This window comes from Loxodonta africana, chromosome 3 (assembly GCF_030014295.1).
Source record: "Loxodonta africana isolate mLoxAfr1 chromosome 3, mLoxAfr1.hap2, whole genome shotgun sequence".
Lineage (NCBI taxonomy): Eukaryota > Metazoa > Chordata > Mammalia > Proboscidea > Elephantidae > Loxodonta > Loxodonta africana.
Genome location: NC_087344.1, coordinates 159,428,922 through 159,450,165, shown reverse-complemented (window position 1 = coordinate 159,450,165; position 21,244 = coordinate 159,428,922). Strand labels below are relative to the sequence as shown.

Below are 21,244 nucleotides of genomic sequence, written 5' to 3'. Positions count from 1 at the left end.
GGGCCTCTGCCATCCTTCCCCTTAATCTGATAAACCCTTTCCCGTCTCTACCTCCTGTCTTCCAGGTGGACTGCTCCAGCTACAGCCCCTGTGTGTTCCTAGGCCTGTGTATAGCTGTTACTCCTGGTTTAGGATGTCTCCACCTCTGTTAGCCATCACTGACTCAGTGGGCACTTAGCCTTCCCTCCCCTGCTTCCTTGTGGTGATTACTGTCTGGGCCAGTTGGGACATGACCCATCCATACAAGGCTGAGGAAATATGTGTTGGAATTCTAACCCCTATACCTGTGGATCTAATCCCATTTGAGAATAGATTTTCTTTGTTATGTTAATAAAACCAGAACAGTATCCTAAACTAATCACTTCTGAGTGTAAAAAGAGCAGATTAGACGTAGAAGGAAGCACAAGCGGGGAATATAGATACCACAAGATCTTCCTCCAAAGCTGACAGAGAGATTTCCCCTAGAATTGATGCTCTGAATTCCAGCTTTTAGCCTCCTGAACTGTGAGAAATTTCTCTTCTAGAAAGCTGCACACTTGTGGTATTTCTGTTACAGCAACGTAAGATAGCTTCCTAAGGAAGGAACCTGAGGAGTCCACAGGATTTTTGCATTTTTAGCACCTCACACTAGGGCTTCCAAACGGTTTGTTTTGGTGTGAGCCCTTGCTGAGAATTTGCATTTCCACCCAGATATACTGAATCAGAATCTTCATTTTAACTAGATCCCCAGGTGATTCTTATGTATAATAAATTTTGAGAACCAATGCTCTACTAGTGGTCCTCAGAGTTGGTCCTTAACCAGAAGCATTAGTATAGCCTGGGAACTTGTTAGAAATGCGCATTCTCTGCAGGGGTTCAAACCAGAAGGAACCGGTTCAAAGACCTGCTCAGCACCAAACTTGTACCAATCAGGAGTGCAATAGAAATGAGTTTGTTTGTATAACCCATCGCTGTCGAGTAGATTCTGACTCACAGCAACTCCATAGGACAGAGTAGAACTGCCCCATAGGGCTTCCAAGGAGTGCCTGGTGGATTCAAACTGCTGACATTTGGTTAGCAGCCGAATGCTTAACCATTGGGCCACCAGGGCTCCTTGTTTTTGTAATATAGTCAGAAGAATTTTTAAAAAATTATCAGTGTATTTTCAAACAGTTCTATTAAATGCTTGCCCTTGAAATTGTGTAGCTACCTTGAAAAGATAGCATGTTCTACAAAATGATTTATGAACTTTCTCTTGCTGACTCTGACCTATGTATATTTTTGCTTCTTTTTGTTTGTTTGTTTATGTCTTTCCTCCCTCAGCATGTTACCTCTTAATAAAGAAAACTACCACAGAATATATATATTATAATCTTGCTGAGATTTTTTTTTTCCTATTTTCAAACATTTATGTTATGAGATTGGGTCTATTTCCCAATTATGCAAAATAATGTTGGTAAAAGTGGAAGGCAAATAAAAAAGAAGCATCAAGAAATGAGTTTATTTTATTTTAAATTGCATTTGTAGCATTTACATCTTCTGATTATAAATAGTATACGCTCATTGCAGAAAATGTGTAACAAATTCACATAAAGAAAAAAAAATCCAAATTATTCCACCATTGGGAAAACAAACAAAAAAACCTGTTAACTTCTTTGTGTTCTCTCTCTCTCTTCCCCTATTTTCCTTGCTACTGTTGTTGTTGATCCTGACTCATAGCGACCCCGTGTGACAGAGCAGAACTGCTCCATACAATTTTCTTGGCCATCATCTTCACGGAAGCAGATCACCAGGTCAACCCACAGAGCCCCTGGGAGGATTTGAACCACCAACCTTTTGGTTAACAGCTGAGCACTCAACTGTTATACCACCAGGGCTCCTTTCTCTACATACTCTTAAAAATTTTCAGAATAATACCTGTTTATTAAGATGTATCATTCAGAAAGGTCACAAAAAAAGGAAACAAAGTATATATAGATCGGAGGCTATAACAGAATATTTACAAAGCCAGAATACCACTGGTGATCTTTCCCTAATGTTAGACTTGATTATTTAAACCTGGCTTGTTAGCTGTCTGGTGTTTAAAATTTTAAATCATCGTTGTTGTTAGGTGCCGTAAAGTTAGTTCCAATTCATAGCGACCCTATAGAACAGAATAGAACTGCCCCATAGGGTTTCCAAGGAGCGGCTGGTGGATTTGAGCTGCCAATCTTTTGGTTAGCAGCCAAGCTCTTAACCACTACACACCGGGCTCCAAATCATCGTTAGCATTTTAATAATTAGCAAATAGGAGAGTTTAAAACAGGCTCTATTTGATTACATAATATATTTTCCAATAAAATAACACAGAAAAGCTCCACCTGGTACGTTGATTGTATTTTCATTTTAACCAATATCCTTGTCGTTGTTGTTGTTAGGTGCCATCGAGTCGATTCTGATTCCTAGCAACCCTATGCACTTTTGAACAAAACACTGCCCGGTCCTGCACCATCCTTACATTCGTTGTTATGCTTGAGCTCATTGTTGCAGCCACTGTGTCAATCCATCTCATTGAGGGTCTTCCTCTTTTCCGCTGACCCTGCACTCTGCCAAGCATGATGTCCTTCTCCAGGGACTGATCCCTCCTGACAACATGTCCAAAGTATGTAAGATGCAGTCTCACCATCCTTGCTTCTAAGGAGCATTCTGGTTGTACTTCTTCCAAGACAGATTTGTTCGTTCTTCTGGCAGTCCATGGTATATTCAATATTTGTCACCAACACCACAATTCAAAGGGGTCAATTCTTCTTCGGTCTTGCTTATTCATTGTCCAGCTTTCACATGCATATGAGGCAATTGAAAATACATGGCTTGGGTCAGGCGCACCTTAGTCTTCAAGGTGACATCTTTGCTTTTCAACACTTTAAAGATGTCCTTTGCAGCAGATTTACCCGATGCAATGCACCTTTTGATTTCTTGACTGCTGCTTCCATGGCTGTTGATCATGGATCCAAGTAAAATGAAATCCTTGACAACTTCAATCTTTTCTCCATTTATCATGATGTTGCTCATTGGTCCAGTTGTGAGCATTTTTGTTTTCTTTACATTGAGGTGCAATCCATACTGAAGGCTGTGGTCTTCAATCTTCATTAGTAAGTGCTTCAAGTCCTCTTCACTTTCATCTGCATAACGCAGGTTGTTACTGAGTCTTCCTCCAATCCTGATGCCCCATTCTTCTTCATATAGTCGTTTCTTGTATTATTTGCTCAGCATACAGATTGAATAGGTATGGTGAAAGGATACAACCCTGACGCACACCTTTCCTGACTTTAAACCAATCAGTATCCCCTTGCTCTGTCCAAACAACTACCTCTTGATCTATATAAAGATTCCTCATGAGCACAATTAAGTGTTCTGGAATTCCCATTCTTTGCAATGTTATCCATAATTTGTTATGATCCACGCAGTCGAATGCCTTTGCATAGTAAATGAAACACAGATAAACATCCTTCTGGTATTCTCTGCTTTCAGCCAGGATCCATCTGACATCAGCAATGATATCCCTGGTTCCACATCCTCTTCTGAAACCAGCCTGAATTTCTGGCAGTTCCCTGTTGATATACTGCTACAGCCACTCTTAAATGATCTTCAGCAAAATTTTTCTTGCGTGTGATATTAATGATAGTGTTCTATAATTTCTGCATTCAGTTGGATCACCTTTCTTGGGAATAGGCATAAATATGGGTCTCTTCCTGTCACTTGGCCAGGAAGCTGTCTTCCATATTTCTTCACATAGATGAGTGAGTACCTCCATTGCTACATCTGTTTGTTGAAACATCTCAATTAATATTCTGTCAATTCCTGGAGTCTTGTTTTTCGCCAATGCCTTCAGAGCAGCTTGGACTTCTTCCCTCGGCACCATCAGTTCCTGATCATATGCTACCTCTTGAAATGGTTGAACATCGGCCAATTCTTTTTGGTATGATGACTCTGTGTATTCCTTCCATCTTCTTTTGATGATGCCTGCGCCGTTTAATATTTTCCCCATAGAATCCTTCACTATTGCAACTCAAGACTTCAATTTTTTCTTCAGTTCTTTCAGCTTGAGAAATGCAAAGCGTGTTCTTCCCTTTTGGTTTTCCATCTCCAGGTCTTTGCACATGTCATTCTAATACTTTACTTTGTCTTCTTGAGCCACCCTTTGAAATCCTCTGTTCAGTTCTTTCACTTCATCAATTCTTCCTTTTGCTTTAGCTGCTCAGCGTTCATGAGCAAGTTTCAGAGTCTCCTCTGACATCCACCTTGGTCTTTTCTTTTTCATGTTTTTTTCAATGACATCTTGCTTTCTTCACGTATTGTGTCCTTGATGTCATTCCACAACTTGTCTGGTCTTCGGTCATTAGTGTTCAGTGCCTCAAATCTATTCTTGAGATGGTCTCTAAATTCAGGTGGGATATACTCAATGTCATATTGTGGCTCTCGTGGACTTGCTCTGATTTTCATCAGTTTCAGCTTCAACTTGCATATGAGCAATTGATTGTCTGTTCCGCAGTCGGCCCCTGGCCTTGTTCTGACTGATAATATTGAGCTTTCCCATTGTCTCTTTTCACAGATGTAGTCGATTTGACGCCTCTGTGTTCCATCTGGCAAGGTCCATGTGTATAGTTGCTGTTGATGTTGGTGAAAGAAGGTATTTGCAATGAAGAAGTCGCTGGTCTTGTAAAATTCAATCACGTGATCTCTGGCATTGTTTCTATCGCCAAGGCCATATTTTCCAACTACCAATCCTTCTTTGTTTCCAACTTTCACATTCCAAGCACCAGTAATTATCAATGCATCCTGATTGCATGTTTGATCAATTTCAGGCCGCAGCAACTGATAAAAATCTATTTCTTCATCTTTGGCCTTAGTGGTTGGTGCCTAAATTTGAATAATAGTTGTATTAACTGGTCTTCCTTGTAGGCATATGGATATTATCCTATCACTGACAGCATTGTACTTCAGGATAGATCTTGACATGTTCTTTTTGACGATGAATGCAACACCATTCCTCTTCAAGTTGTCATTCCCAGCATAGTAGACTATGTGATTGTCAGGTTCAAAATGGCCAATACCAGTCTATTTCAGCTCACTAACACCTAGGATGTTGATGTTTATGTGTTCCATTTCATGTTTGATGATTTCCAATTTTTCTAGGTTTATAGTTTGTACATTCCAGGTTCCAATTATTAATGGATGTTTGCAGCTGTTTCTTCTCATTTTGGGTCATGCCACATAAGCAAATGAAGGTCCCAAAAGCTTTACTCCATCCATGCCATTAAGGTTGACTCTACTTTGAGGAGGCAGCTCTTCCCCAGTCTTCTTTGGATCCTTGGATCTCTTTATTTTCAAAATTATATGGTAAAATTGACTTTTTTCTCTCTTGGTGCAAAGGTCTATGAATTTTAACACATGTATAGATTCATGTAAACACCACCAAAACCTGGGTATAGAACAGTTCCATCATCCCAAAAAACTCCCTCATGTTGTGGCTTTATAGTCATACCCTCACCATATCCAAGAACCCCCAGCAACTACTGATCTGTTCTCTGTCTCCATAGCTTGGTCTTTTTGAGAATGTCAAGTCAATTAAATTATACATTACGTAACCTTTTGAAACTGAGTTCTTTCATTCATCCAAGTTGTTTATATCAATAGTCTGTTCCTTTTTATTGTTGAATACTATTCAGTGGTATGGGATGTACCACAGTTGGTTTATCCATTCACCTGTTGAAGATTATTGTGGTCGTGTCCAGCTCTTGGCTGTCACAAATAAAACTGCTATGAACATTTCACGGATGGGTTTGCAAACTCAGTATCTTCCACCTGTATCCGGAATGTATAAAGAACTCTTGTGTAAACCAAATGTTCGTTGCTTTAGTGTACATACCTAGGAGTGGAATTGTTAAGGGTCATATGGCAAATATATATTTAAATTTATAAGAAACTGCCAAGCCATTTTCCAGACTGACTGTAACTTTCCCACCAGAACTGTATTGCTCCACATCCTTGTCAGCACTTGATATTGTCAGTATTTATTTTAGCCATTTAAATAGGTATGTAAGTAATGTTTCTTGCTGTGGTTTTAATTTTCATTTCCCTAATGGCTAATCTCTAATGATGAACCCCTTTTCATGTGTTTATTTGTCTTCTTTGGTAAAGTGTCTATTCAAACTCATTACCCATTTTTAAATTGTGTTTGTTTTCTTTTTGTTGTGTTTGAGAGTTCTTTATACATTCCGGATACAAGTCCTTTGGAAGACACTGATTTTGCAAATATTTTCTCCTAATCTGTATCTTGTCTCTTTATTCTCATGACAGTGTCATTGGCAGGGAAAAAAAAAATTGAAATTTGGAGAAGTCCAACTTATCGATTTTTTTCTTTTATAGATTCTCTGTTTGGCATCATTTCTGAGGACTCTTTGCTTAGCCCGAGGTCGTAAAGATTTTATCCTGTTGTCTTCTAAAAGTTTTGTAGTTTTATGTTTTTCATTTAGATCTGTCTTAGCTATCTAGTGCTGCTAGAAATACCACACGTAGATGGTTTCAACAAATAGAAGTTTATTCTATCACAGTCCAGTAGGCTAGAAGTCCAAATTCAGGGTGTCAGCCCCTCAGGAAGGCTTTCTTTCTGCTGGTTCTGGAGGAAGGTCCTTGTCATCAATCTTTTCCTGGTCTAGGAGCTTCTCAGGCTCAGGGACCCCAGGTCCAAAGGATGCACTCTGCTCCCAGTGCTTCTTTCTTGCTGGTATCAAGTCCCCCTCTTTCTCTGTTCACTTCTCTGTTTTATATCTCAAAAGAGATTGGCTTAAGACACAATCTAATCTTGTAGCTCTCATCAACATAACTGCCGCTAATCCATCTCATTAACTGCATAGGGATAGGATTTACAGCACATAGGAAAATCATATGAGTTGACAAAATGGTGAACAATCATACAATACTGGGATTTATAGCCTAGCCAAATTGATACACATTTTGGGGGGGACAGAGCTCAATCCATAACAAGATCTATGATCCATTTTTAGTTACTCTTTGTATAAAGTGTGAGCTTTATGTCAAGATTCCTCACCCCCTGCCTCCTCCCCCCATTTTATGGATGACCAGTTGTTCCAACACTGTTTGTTGAGAAAACTATCTCTTCTGCATAGAATTGCTCTTACACTTTGTCAAAGATTAAATGGCCGTACTTGTGTGGCTCTATTATTGGACTGTCTGTTCTGTTATATTGATCTATGTCTCTATATCTTTGCTCTGGGTCTCTTTTAACTAAGAAAGAGACACAATTGCCATGTTTATGTTGTGAGCAATAGAGGTGGAGGAATAAAGGAGTCCTCTGGTGTACCCAAGAGCTTACAATAATTAGTTCCTTCCGCCACCTATTTCTTGCCACCCTTGAATTCAAACATCACAGAAGCTGAGGTGAACAGCTCATTAAAATTACCATTTAGCTTCCTGGTATAACAAGTTAATAAAACCAAATGTCTGCTTCCTTAAATGTCTTCCTCACTCTCTGGGTTTTTTTCCAGTGGTATCAACTAAAAAATGCATCAGCCTCATGGCCCAGGGCAGAGGGGAGGGAGTGGCACCCTGACTTCAGGAAAATTTTCAGCTGAAATATAACTCTTTTTGCCCTGTAGGGAGATATAAAAATAGTAGCACCATTTGATTTGAAAATAAAGTGTCGTGTAAGCCTACTATAGGAGTTTTATTACATTGGCAACTGGTCTCTGTTAAAAATAAGTTTCTCTCACCTAGACAACAATAAAATGTTACCATAAAAAAATGTTTCTGGGTTGCCTTCCAGCATGTGTCATTCAGAGCAGGTGGATCCAGAGTGGGATTCTAGTGGACACAAATACAGACAGAGGAACACACAAACAGATGGAAACAGATCTTGAGAGTCCCCTTCCCCCAGCCCAAACCGAGACCATGTTTTACATACCATTTTGTAATTAAAACAGATCATCTTTACTGCACAGAAAGCTGTAGCACCAATTATTTCTCAGCATTTTTTGTTGATCACAGGCCATACAAGGGGTAGAGCCATTGGTGTTTAGTGAAAATCTGTTTTCTTCCTTAAGGCTGCTGTTGGAGGATTACTACTCTTTCTAGATATATTAGGATAATATTAGAAACTGAGAAATAACGTACTTTTTATTGAAAAGGTCAGATGGGGCTGTGACTTTTACAAAGACGTGTAGGTTTTAGCTCCCAAGATCCACGTGGCATGTTCTAATTATTGGACAATTTGTCAGCAGTCCTGACAGTCATGAGTTCTGAATAATGGCTTCCTACAGGTGTAACCACATCTTAGCCTGTTGCTTTGCTCTTTCTGAGCTGAAATCAGCTTTTCCAAGGGATACTTCCCTTGCCACTTTTGTTAACAGTGCTCCCAAATAAACCGATGAGAGCTTGCTCATGATTTACCTTTCAGTTTTCCCACTTATGCCTGTAGGCAGGATGGAATCAGATTGTAAAATGAGAAAAAGGATTATCCTGATTCATTCATTTGTTCATTCATGCATTCATTCATTTATTCTACCAATATTTATTGAGCACCTACTATGTGCCAGGCACTATGACCAACAAGAGAAATCTTTGCCTTCAAGGGGCTTGCACTGTAACAGGGGATAACCAAAAAAAAAAAAAAAAACCAAAAACGAAACCCATTGCCAATGAGTCGATAACACCCCTATAGAACAAGGGTAGAACTGTCCAATAGGGTTTCCAAAGCTGTAAATCTTTACAGAAGCAGACTGCCCCATCTTTCTCCCATGGAGCAGCTGGTGGGTTCAAACTGCCAACATTCTGGTTTCATCACAGCACAGATAACAATCTCTGTCTGGTCTTCTGAGCCATCAGAGTTGAACCAGCCAGGATTGAAGGAAATTTTTGAAAGTATAAGTTAGTATTTGTAACCCTGGTGAACTTTAATATATATACATGTTTAAGATGAATTGGATCAAGCTAAACTTCCTTTCCTTCTTATAATGAAATTCTCAGTACTAGCTAAATCAGTAGAAACTCTGGTGGCATAGTGGTTGAGTGCTAACCATAAAGGTTGGCAGTTCAAATCCACCAGGCACTCCTTGGAAACTCAGTGCGGCAGCTCTACTCTGTCCTATAGGATAGCTATGAGGTAGAATCGACCCGATGGCGATGGGATTTTTTTTTTTTTTTTTTGAGTAAGTCAGTAACACCCGCTGGTGAAAATGAACAATTGTTACCTTCCCAGGACTACTCTATCGTTGGTTTAGGATTTTGAATACCTCATGAAGCTGCAAGCTTCAAACTGTTCATCCTGGTTTGAATCCCTGCTGGGAACTTGGGTTTCTTATAAGTTCCCTGCTGAGAATTTGCATTTCTGACAAGTTCCCAGGAAGTTATACGTAAGAGTCACCTGGTGATCTTGCTAAAATGTAGATTCTTATTCAGTATACTTGGGGTAGAAATGAAAATTCTCCAGCAGGGAACTTGTTAGAAGTACAAGCCCTGCAAAGCTGACTTTTGAAAATAAATTCTTGGTTCTCACAACTGGATAATATTTTCATACTTGCACTTGATGTCAGTCTTGAGATATGAGGATTCTTATTTCCTGAGGAAGAAAGGGAATGTGAGTTAACTTTGAATCCCCATCAGTGACCTAGCATAGTGCCTTAGGCATACCGTTGCTCAATAAATATTTGTTTATCTAAGAGTCAGTTAGTCAGGGATCTGTATCTACGGAAGATAGCTGGTCTTTGCCAATCTGTCAGACAGAAGCTGTCAGAGAGCCTGTATTTGTGGGACTGCACTATATTTCAGAACATTTCCCCATAAGGAACTGTATCACAGAGTTGTGCTCATATTTCCAGGATAAGGCCTTGGTGGCGCAATGGTTAAGTGCTCAGCTGCTAACCTAAAGGTCGGTGGTTTGAGCTCATTGGCAACTCTGCAGGAGAAGAGACCTGGAAATTCACTCCCGTGAGACTTTCAGCCTAGGAAACCCTATGGGGCAGGTTTACTCTGTCATATAATGTTGCTATGAGACTCGACAGCACACAACAGCATTTCCTGTATGTGGCAACCTCTTAAATCACACTGCAGTAAGCCTCCATGAGCATGTGCTTCTTCCTTCTCCTTCTCCCAGGCCCTGTTCATTGTTTTCCCTGCTCCCACCTGGCACGCGTCCCTGGGCCCTAGGCAGGAGAAGAATACTGCTTACAACGTTTTGATCAGCTGTACTACTGGAGCAATTGCAAGAGAGCAACCAGGGGTACAAAAATGATGCCAGTTTTCGCATCTGGTGACAGGCATCTGGGGCAACCTTAGAACATTTGGGAAGCCGGCTCAGCAGAGGAAAAGGCCTCTGGAGTTAATGATTACAGGGAAAACAGAGGTAAGAACAAAAACAGGGGGACATGGGAAAACAGGAGGACTTTAGGAAGCTGAAAACGAGGTGAAGAGAATCCTGAATGGCACAGAGTTCAGAGGGAGGGACTCTTTTTCTGTCTGTGAAAAGTTGATTATTTTGGAGGTCACCAAACAGTGGTAAGAGAAGCCGAGGGAATAAGATTCTGAAATATTCTGGAGCATTTGGTGTAAAAAGGGGGAGATTTAGAAGCAGATGGAAAACCAAGGCAGTTTTGAGGGGGCTTATTAGATGGCCGTTGGAGAGGCTGTAGCTTCATGATATTTACGTTGGCTATGGATTTGTATAAGGTGTCTGTAGAAGCTGGACTGAAAACTGGAATTAATCAGGTGGGTGGAGCAGAGAGCAGCCAGAGAAGTGTGATGTGGCTTTCAGACCGGGCAGAATCTAGGAAGATGTGCAAATCCAGGGGCCACAGAAAGCCGAGGGCTCCCAACAAGGTTGCCGAGTCATCAGAGGCAGCACATGGAGGCAGGTCTGAACGGATACCTGCCTCTGGAACGTTGCTGGGCTCGCAGAAGCTCTAATTTTTTTTTTTTTTTTTTAGGTCATCTGATAGCATACTCTGTGATGTTTACCAGGTTCAGGGAGATCAGGCCATTGTGAAATTTTTTTCTGTAGTAAAACTAGCCCTAGCCCGTCAGACTGGGAATTTACTGCCTGAGCTGTTTTCCAACATGGGTTTCGCTGGTAAATCCAGACATGGGTGTTTCCTTGACATTCAAGGGGCCTGTTTACACTGACTTTATTTTTACTGCCAGCTTTCAAGTAGGAAGAGGGAAATCATGCTTAAAGGTCAGCAAGTGAGCAGAAGGAGCCCTGTCCTGCCTTTCCTGTGGGTGTGTGCATGTGCGGATGTGTGCGTGTGCTTGTGTGTGCGCATGTGTGTGTACGTGCGCACTTTTCCAAACGCATGCTGTTGTGTCCTGATTCGGTTGACATGACCTGGTCACCTGCTTTTAGGCCTAATGATGGGTGCCAGGCAAGTTATTTGGCAGTTTCCTAGGTGTTTATTGTAAAGAAGGTAAATCAGCCTGTGGGATTTTCTGGATTGGAGGGCCAGGGTTGTTTACTGTCAACAGGATAAGGACAACGAGATGTAAGATATTGAGCTCAGGGGTGCTTCTAGTATGTATCAGGATAAGAGAGGAAAGAGGTGGGGTGCAGTCAACTACAGGGCATTTCTGTCTTGATGAAACTTTAAGTGTTTGGGTAGGAAACAACTTTCAAAATTGCTCTCAGGTCAAAGTACCAGTCAATAGAGCTAACAGGTAAAATTAGGTTGGACTCAGGTTCAATTTCACTAACTCTTTCTATTATTATTATTGTTGTTGTTTATTTTTTAGTCCCACAAAGGATGACAGATGGGTTCTCACAATTTGGAAATAAGAACTTGAGTAAAGAGTTAAAAAGGCAAGTCTCTGGTCCGTGTCTACATTTCAAGAAAAGCTTCACACACACAGACTGAACAGAGCTGGGGAAGGCTACCTACCAGCGTGGTTCTCCTACTAAGAAACAAATCAGGAATTTGTTGCTGTACTCAGAATTGAGTGAGAAACCATGAAATCCCTGACCGAGGGAAACTTAGAAGATTGCCTACTGAAAAAGGTAAGGATATATGCCTGTCTCTCCACACACACCCCTTCCTCACCGCCTCTGTGCCGCTTCCCACTCCCAAAGCCTGATCCAGAAAAGATTGAAGCCTCCTTCCAAAGATACGTAAAATTCTCCTCATACTTCAGTTTCTCGTGCCCTGAAGCATGTTAGGTATAGAGTGCAGAACAGAGAGCTAGAACTTGGGTAGGAACTCCAGCTCTGTCACTAATTCTGTGTGGTCATGAGCAAGTCACAGTCACGTGACCTCTCTGAGCTTCAGCTTTCTTCTCTGTAAAATGGAGGGATAATTAGGTCTTAGCTGGATCATTGAAAAAGAGTTAATGAAATTAAGACAAAGCTTTTTGAAAACTGTTAAATTGCAAGGTTTTAAAAAGATATCATTATACTGGTATATACCTATTAAGAACTAATTTATTTTCTTCTGTATAGAATCATAGGCTCTTGAAGGAACCTTCAATATTAACTAATTCAACCCTTTACATTTATAGATGAAGCTTGTAAGGCACATTTAAAACAATAACATTTGAAGTGAGCAAATGTTAAGGACAAGTCTATGGGTTTTCATGCCTTTGCAGGTAAACAAAGTGATAAGTAGATTCCTTTGACAAAATCATTAGGGGTGATAAATAGGGAAAGCCTATGATGATAAAGGAAACCCTGGTGGTGTAGTGGTTAAGAGAAGGCTGTTGACAAAAGATCAGAAGTTCAAATCCAACAGGTGCTTCTTAGAAACCCTATGGGGCAGTTCCACTCTGTCCTATAGGGTTTCTATGAGTCAGAATCGACTCGATGGCGATGGGTTTGAGTTTCAGGTTATGATGATAAAAATTACTATAAACAAAATGATTTCCTATTATTCCTCCTTTGGGGCATTCTAAATGGAAGGGTATTACTTGGCATCTTCTCATGGTCTTGTCTTTTCTGAAAGAAAAGAGTCCAGGTTCTTTAGCCTGGCATTCAGGTAACTTCAGCAACTTTGTCTTTTTACCCTCTTCTTCTCTTTCATTTCCAATGGCTTATGTTCTACAACACATTGAGTCTAGCCTGTGCTCATGTTTTTTGGGCAGTCTCTAACTTTTTTTTTTTTTCAAATTTGTATGAACATTTGAAAATGGCCTGATTTAGCATAAATATCCAGGTATCTACCTTCCCTGGAAATACCTGGCAAATATAGGGCCCAATATCTTGGCCAGCAAGGACTGACTGAAGCCAAGCACCTGTTAGAGCATGTTTCAGAATCTTCACAGCTGCCGTGCCTGATACCTGGCCTGCCCCTCCCTAGCCTGCCCCCGTAGGTCTTTGTGTCTTCTACTCCTGCCTCAAGGCTCGAGCTACCCCTCGCATCTATCTCAGATCTCCTTTCTCCTCCCCACTCTTCTGGCTCATACTCATCCCTCAAGCTTAGCTCAGAGTTCACTTTCTCAAGAAAGACTTCCCTGACACCCCAGCACAGAGTGTTTTTGCCCTCCTGTAAACGCCTACTATAATTATTACTGATAATGTTTATTTAAATGAGCTACCCCTCCCATCTATCTCAGATCTCCTTTCTCCTCCCCACCCTTCTGGCTCATACTCATCCCTCAAGCTTAGCTCAGAGTTCACTTTCTCAGGAAAGACTTCCCTGACACCCCAGCACAGAGCGTTTTTGCCCTCCTGTAAACGCCTACTATAATTATTACTGATAATGTTTATTTAAATAAGCAATTGCATCTTGACTCCTGCTCATCTTCCCTATTATCGTCTTGCTTGGTGATCTAATATTATTTTACTCTTTATAAATTTCTGGAGAGAGGAACAATGTCTTGGATATCTTTCTTTCCCTTAACATTCACCAAGTGTCTTGCACATATTTGGGCAGAAATGTCTTCAGAATTCATTGAAGAGAAACCAACAGTAGTGGAGGAGGTGTTGGTAGGTTGAGGCACACACAGTATCTCATTTAATCTAATCACCCACCTGGGATATGTGTGTATATCACCAGCATTATTACAGAGGAAGAAATAGACACTTCTGGAGATTAAATAACTTGACCAATGTCACCCCGCTACACAGTGAAGGCACAGTCTCTGTTACTCCAAAGGCAACATTTCCTCTGCTAAACCCATCTGTATCTCCAAAAATAAACACTGAGCACCTGCTTTGTGCAAAGCATTGTGCAATGGTTTGAAGATAGACCCAAGTTTGGGATGTGGCCTGCCAGATGAGAGAAATTCTGGGATTTGGGTAACTTTAAGGATGGCCCTATCCCAGTGGCTGACTTTGCATATAGCTCCAAAAAGTTAAGGGAAGAAGTTCCATGTGCAGACAGGCAACACTTAATATAAGTCAAGGCAACTATCAGGGCTACAAGAGAGATTTGAGCTGAGTGTTGGAGGACAGCAGAGGAGTGTTAGCTCTGAAGGGAGAGGAGTTTCACAGGAAGGGGAGTGGAAGCAAAGCCTTCTAGGGTTTTGCTAAGTAGAGAAGCACAGGAAAGACCTTCCAGGCTAAGTGAACCCCATCCAAGCAGCTGATGTGAGTTTTATTCCCATTCACCTTGTCTTTTGGGAAGGCAGAACAGGTTATAAATATGGGCTTTGGAATTATACTGCCTGGGTGTGAATCCCTGATCCATGACTTACTGATTCTGGGATGCCGGGAAAATTACTTAATCTTTCTGAACTTGAGTTTCCTCATCTGTAAAACAGGAATAATAATAGTATCCATTTTAAAGGGTTATTTGTAGGCTGAACTGAGCTAACTCTTATAAAGTGCCCTGCACACAGTAAAGACTCAATAATCTTAGCTCCATGGTGATGATGCCGCTACAGGTTCTGCTACATTTGGGAGCTGCAAATATCCTGTGTGGCCCAATCATTTGGCTCATGGAAGTCTTAGACTGAAAAGACAGGGATAGGATGGTGGAAAGTCTACTGCCTCATCTGTATCTGTCACTGAACTTAAGGTTCCATGCCTTTAAATTATTAGCTCCTAAAAAAAAAAAAAAAATTTTTTTTTTAGAAGACAGAGGTGATGGTGTCTGTTTTTTTTTCCCCTCAGTCAAAAATTTATACACAAATTGTTTCATGATATTGGTTGCAATCTTACATTGTGTCGGCACTCTCCCCCTGTCCTTTTCTGCCCCAGGTTCCCCGGTTCCATTTGTCCAGTTTTCCTGTCCCTTCCTGCCTTCTGTCTTTGCTTTTGGGCAGGTATTGCCCATTTGGTCTTGTCTATGTGATTGATCTAAGAAGCACGTTCTTCATGTGTGTTACTCTTTGTTTTATAGATCTGCGTAATCTTTGGCCGAAAGATGAACATTCGGAGTGCCTTCAGTTTTGAGTTAGAGGGGTATCTGTGGGCCAGAATCTTGGGGGTTCTTTCAGTCTCTGTCATATCAGAAAGTCTGGCCTTTTTTGTGACTGTGATCTTTTGTTCTGCATTTTTCTCCTGCTCTGTCCGGGACCTTCTGTTATAATCCCAGTCAGAGCAGATGGGCACCATCTAGTTCTTCTGGTCTCAGGATCATGTAGGCTGTGGTTCACGTGGTCCACCAGTCCTTTGGACTAATTGCTCCCTTGAGCCTTTAGCTTTTACCACTCTCCTTTAGATGGCCACTCTTTTTTTTTTTTTTTAAAGCTGATTACTGGATTTAATGCAATACTAGAATTAAAAGACTGGCTTCCTATTTTCTGGAAGGAAGTTCTCAGCTTTTTTCCCCAGTGCTACTTGTTGTGGATGACAGTCGCACAGGCCATGTGCTCAGAGTGTGACCAGGCTTGTGTGACATTCCTGGCATGCTGTTTAGTGCATCCTGTCTCTCTCCAGAGAGCATATTGGAGTACAAGTGAGTCAGAGTGATGTTATTATAGGAAATAACATTGAATCCCCAATAATTTATATTTGAAACAGTACATTATTCACAAACTTGAGCTATTAATAGTAACAAATGACTTTGGGGACAACAATGGGCCCTGGTGCTGTGGTCGGTGAGGAGGAGAGGAAAGCAGCCAAGCATGGGAATGTGTACATGTGTACAGGTACGTGGACATGCCCCAGAAAGGAGGCCCACACAAATGGAAGGCTATGAATGACACTCTAAAGGTTCTCTTTGATTACTATTTTTATGTAAGCTGTGATTAATCAGAAAAACTGAATCTGCATGCTAATAAGCATGGCATAACTCTTCTGAGGTCAGTGCATTAGAAGGGTTGGACAAGGTGATGATCTCACCACACCTGGCATCCGTCTACCTGATTAATACAATTCATTTCTGTGTTTGCTCTGTCACATCTACAAATGCAGCCTTTTAAAAAGAAAAACCTACCTTTGTTAATTAATTCAGTCAACAGTGGAGATACGTATAACATGAATAGGTAGGTACCAAAGGTCAAGTTTGGACTGAATGTGTCTGATTCCATCTTTTTAAATTATCATACTTCCCCCTTAAATTCGTTTTAAAGCTTTGCCATGAAAAAAAAAAAAAAAATGATGATAAGGCTGATTTAAGACTACTGCTAGTCTCTTGCTTGCTTCCCGAAGTTGGAGAGGTAATAAAGGGAGCCCCGGTGGCTTAGTGGTTAAGAGCTTGTCTGCTAACCAACAGGTCGGCAGTTGGAATCCACCAGCCGCTCCTTGGAAACCTTAGAGGGCAGTTCTAAAGTGTCCTGTAGGGTTGCTATGAGTCAGAATCGACTCCATGGCAAGGAGTTTTTTGGCTTTTAGGAGGTTGGGTTGTTATACTTTGCAACACATGGGATCACCATGAGTCAGAATCTACTCAATGATAACTTTTGTTTTCTTTCCCACATCTCCAGCTACACTTCCTCAGTATGTTCTTACTTATTCAGGGTCGCTCTACTATTCAGCAAGCCCAAAAATGGTTTGTGCTGTAGCTTTCCCAGGCTCCCATGTAACTCTTGTCACACCCATAGTGTAAACACCAATCCAGAAACCCCAGGCTGTTTTCCTTCACTTGTCCTGACCATGGCCTGGAATGGCAGAGCGAGAAGATTCCATTTCAGGGTATAGAAAAGCAGGGGGTGGGGCCTGAGGCAGTTTTACAGGGAATGATTTTTTTTTTTTTTAATTGTGCTTTAGGTGAAAGTTTACAGCTCACATTAGTTTCTCATATAAAAATTTACACACGTTATTGTTATGTGAGCCTAGTTGCTTGCCCTATAATGTGACTGCACATTCCTCCTTTCCACCCCGGATTTCCCGTGTGCATTCAACCAGCTCCAGTCCCTTTCTGCCTTCTCATCCCGCCTCAGGACAGGGGCTCGCCATTTAGTCTCATGTATCCACTTGAACTAAGAAGCACACTTTTCTGAGTATCATTTTATGTCTGATAGGCCAGTCTCTTCTTTGTCTGAAGAGTTGGCTTTGGGAATGGTTTTAGTCCTAAGTTAACAGAGAATCTGGGGCCCATGTCTTCTGGGGTCCCTGCAGTCTCAGTCAGATCATTAAGTCTGGTCTTTTTGCTAGAATTTGAGTTCTGCACCCCACTTTTCTCCTGCTCCATCAGGAACTCTGTTGTGTTCCTATAGGGAGTGATTCTGGTGGACGAAGGAGTCCTGCAAATCAGAAGGCTTTCCACAAGTAGAGACCCATCAGAAGCCCAACCGCAGAATGCCTTTATTACCTCTCAAAACTCAGGAAGAAAGTACCTCCTTGCAAAGAAGGGCAATTCCTACTATAACAGTTGCTATTGAGTTGATTCTGACTCATGGTGGCTCCATGTGTGTCAGAGTAGGGTTTTTAATGGCTGATTTTTCAGAAGTAGATTGCCAGGCCTTTCTTCTGAGGTGCTTCTGGGTGGACTCCAACCACCAACTTTTCAGTTAGCAGCAGAGCACAAAACCATTTGCACCACCCAGGGACTCCATGGGAAAGAAAAGGCTGTGCATTACCTAGCAGGAAAGATGCTCCCACTCAGCTCCAGCATCTCGGACACTGTGGGAACTGGCTTGTCCAAGGCAGGACTCTTTTTCTCCACTGCTCTGATCCAAACCCAGTGTCACCATCAGGCCCCTGCTGGACTACCTGTCTTAGTCATCTAGTGCTACCATAACAGAAATACCACAAGTGGGTGGATTTAACAAAGAGAAATTTATTTCCTCACAGTGAAGTAGGCTAAAAGTCCAAATTCAGGGCATCAGCTCCAGGGGAAGATATTCTGTCTATGTCGGCCCTCTCATCAATGTTCCCCTAGACTAGGAGCTTCTTCACACAGGGACCCTGAGTCCAAAGGATGCGCTCTGCTCCCAGTGCTTCTTTCTTGGGGGTATAAGGTCCCCAACTCCCTGCTTGTTTCCCTTTCCTCTTATCTTTTGAGAGATAAAAGGTGGTGCAGGCCATGCCCCAGGGAAACTCCCCTTACATTGGATCAGGGAGGTGACCTGAACAAGAGTGGTGTTACAGTCCCACCCTAATCCTCTTAACATAAAATTACAATTACAAAATGGAGGACAACCACAGAACACTGGGAATCACGGCCCAACCAAGTCGATACAAACATTTTTGGGAGGACATAATTCAATCCATGACACCACCCTTGGGTGTTCATGTGATGCCAGGAACGGTTGATGATGCCCTAAGGAATAGATATTAGACTCATTATTTCATGAGCCTTGACTCAAAACTGAGGCGGTGTTTAGGTTCAGGAAGAGGATAAAGGGTAGGTATTACTCGTAGTGCTTCCATATTTGGAAATGTGGCACAGTTTGATGGAAAGAAGAGTCAAGGAACCTAGCCATTAGGTCTAGTTCTACTGCTAGATACCATTAGCATGAGGTGAGCCATCTTGTCATGCTGGGCCTCTATAAAATGATAAAAGACAAGATGATTTTTGAGTCTTTTTCAGTTCTGAGATCCTGAGTCTAAATTGCAATTTCATTGATGGATAAAAAATCAAAGGTGGAATTTGAGGCTGTAGGCCCCATAAAGCATTTCCTTGTTCTGACTTTCACCTTTGGAAATCAAAACAGGCTATAAAGGTAAGCTAATAATAACCCTGTGTAATGAGCGAGAGGTTCTAGGTGTCTTCTAGGAAGTGTGTAATTTTGCTGTGCCCAGTAAGGAAACTCCACTATTAAATGAGGGAATGGTTTATATAAGAGATTCCCAATGGAAAACTCTTTTTCATGGGTGCATGTGTGTGTACATGCACTTTTTCTCTTTCTCTCTAGCTTTTATTAGTTAAAAATTTGATTTGATGGTGCCAATATAGCGGCAAACCTTTTATTAGTTTATTAACCCAGGAAAGAATACATGTTCCAGTATGTTACTAACACTCAAGTACTATGGAATAACACCAGTGGACTTGGAGGATTTGGGGGGTTAGCCTTAGTCTAAGGAGCCCTGGTGGCACAATGGTTAAGTGCTCAGTTGCTAATCGAATTGTAGGCGATATGAACCAACCATCTGCTCTGTGGGGGAAAAGACCTGACAATCTGCTCCCATAAAGATTACAGCGTAGGAAAATCTATGGGGCAGTTCTACTCTCTCACATGGAGTTGCTAAGTAGGAATTGTCTGGACCGCGCCTAACAACAGCCTTAGTTCTCAATACACTCTGAGAACTTAACTGTTTGAGAACACTATTTTCTAACACTCTGGCTACAAGGTCCTATCTAGTTAGCTCTTGTATTACTTTTCTCCCACTCTACCTAATCAGACTTCTAATCCCTGAACTTGTTCAATATGCCCTAATCAACCAAACTTGCTTCAGGCCTCTTCCCTTACTTTTCTTGGGTTCTCCCTACCCAGATTGGAAACCATGGCCCACCACCCAAACTCTCCCTTGCTGTTTTCTCCTCCAGCTCTTGCACAGCAAACTGCAATCTTAGCCTTTCAACTCTTCCCCTTGGAGGACTGACAGATGCTGGAGAATATCACACAACTGAGTCTACTGGTATTCTACAGCCCTGTGGGCCCCAACTTCAACTGAGTATTGGCACTGCCTGGCAACCTTTACACATGTACCTAAACAGCCTCTCATTCCTTATAGAAGAAGCTATTTCAAAAGTCTATCACACTTAAATCCCCTGCCCTCCCCTTCTCTATCTCACTCTTAGCAAATTGCCTTGTTTCCAATTCGATAAAGGAAATAGACCATCAGACAGGAAATCTCTGAGATTCCCACCATATGTTACCCTTTGACCTATATTTGCACCCATTTTTCTTATTTCTTTCCTTCTGACATAAAAGGCTAAATCCTCATGCACGTTTCCAGGTTCAGAGTAGCCCTTTTTACTGGGTTCTTACTCAGTGGTTTTGCTCTCTGCCACCTTGCCTTCACTGGCTCTTTCTCTCAGCATTTAAACATGTTCAAGCCTGTGTGTCCTTTTGAAAAAAAAAAAAACCTGTTGGTGTCTCTTGAAGGAGCTTCTTACATTTCTCTCTACTTGCTCATCTTTCATGCACTCTTAACCCCTGCCGTCTGGCTTAATGCCCACCAATCCTTAAATACACCCACCCTGTTTTTCCCCCGGGGGGGAATGAGAGACTGGAACCTCTCACCAACCCTGTTCTAGTTGCCAAACTATCTGGATGTTTTTCAAGCTCTTTCTCACTCAGCCACTTACCCTTGACACCGCCCTGTTGTGGCATCACCACACTTGTACTATGCACCTGTGTCTGTCTTCCCATTACTGTAAGTGTGGGGGCTGTGTCTCTTTTACTCATTATTGTGCCCCAGCATGTAACAAAGTGCCTGGCATGTACCAGTTACCGTTTGAGCCGATATGACTCATGGTGACCCTATATGTGTAAGAGTAGATTTGCATTCCACAGGGTTTTCAAAGACTGTGATCTTTCAGAAGTATATTGCCAGCCCTTTCATCTGAGGCACCTCTGGGTGGATTCAAACTGCAAACATTTTGGTTAGTAGCCAAGTACTTAACTGTGCCACCCAGGGATCCTGCCTAGCACTTAGCAGGTGCTAAGTGATCTTATGTGATGTAAAACATATGTGTAAATAGATGTCATTATTGTTAGTTGGCATCGAGTTGACTCCAATTCATGGTGACCTTATGTACAACAGAACAAATTGTTGCCTGGTCCTGAATCATCTTCACAATCACCAGCATGTTTTAGTCTGTCATTATGGCTACTGTGTCAATCCATCTCACCAAGGGTCTCTCAGAGAGCCCTTGTTGGCCCTTTACTTCGCCAAACGTGATGTTCTCACCTTGTGATTAACCCCTTGTGATGATGCATCCAAAGCAAGGAAGTC

At 41.6% G+C, this 21,244-nt stretch overlaps 1 protein-coding gene across 1 annotated transcript in view; it reads left to right on the top strand.

Moving 5' to 3' along the window:
• Positions 1-11,906: 11,906 nt before the first annotated feature.
• Positions 11,907-21,244, top strand: part of MAB21L3 (mab-21 like 3) — a 36,807-nt gene continuing 27,469 nt past the window's right edge. Inside the window, exon 1 of the mRNA XM_064282378.1 lies at positions 11,907-12,019. Coding sequence (XP_064138448.1) covers positions 11,972-12,019 — 48 coding nt within the window. The 5' untranslated portion in view covers positions 11,907-11,971. The remainder of the gene's footprint in view (positions 12,020-21,244) is intronic.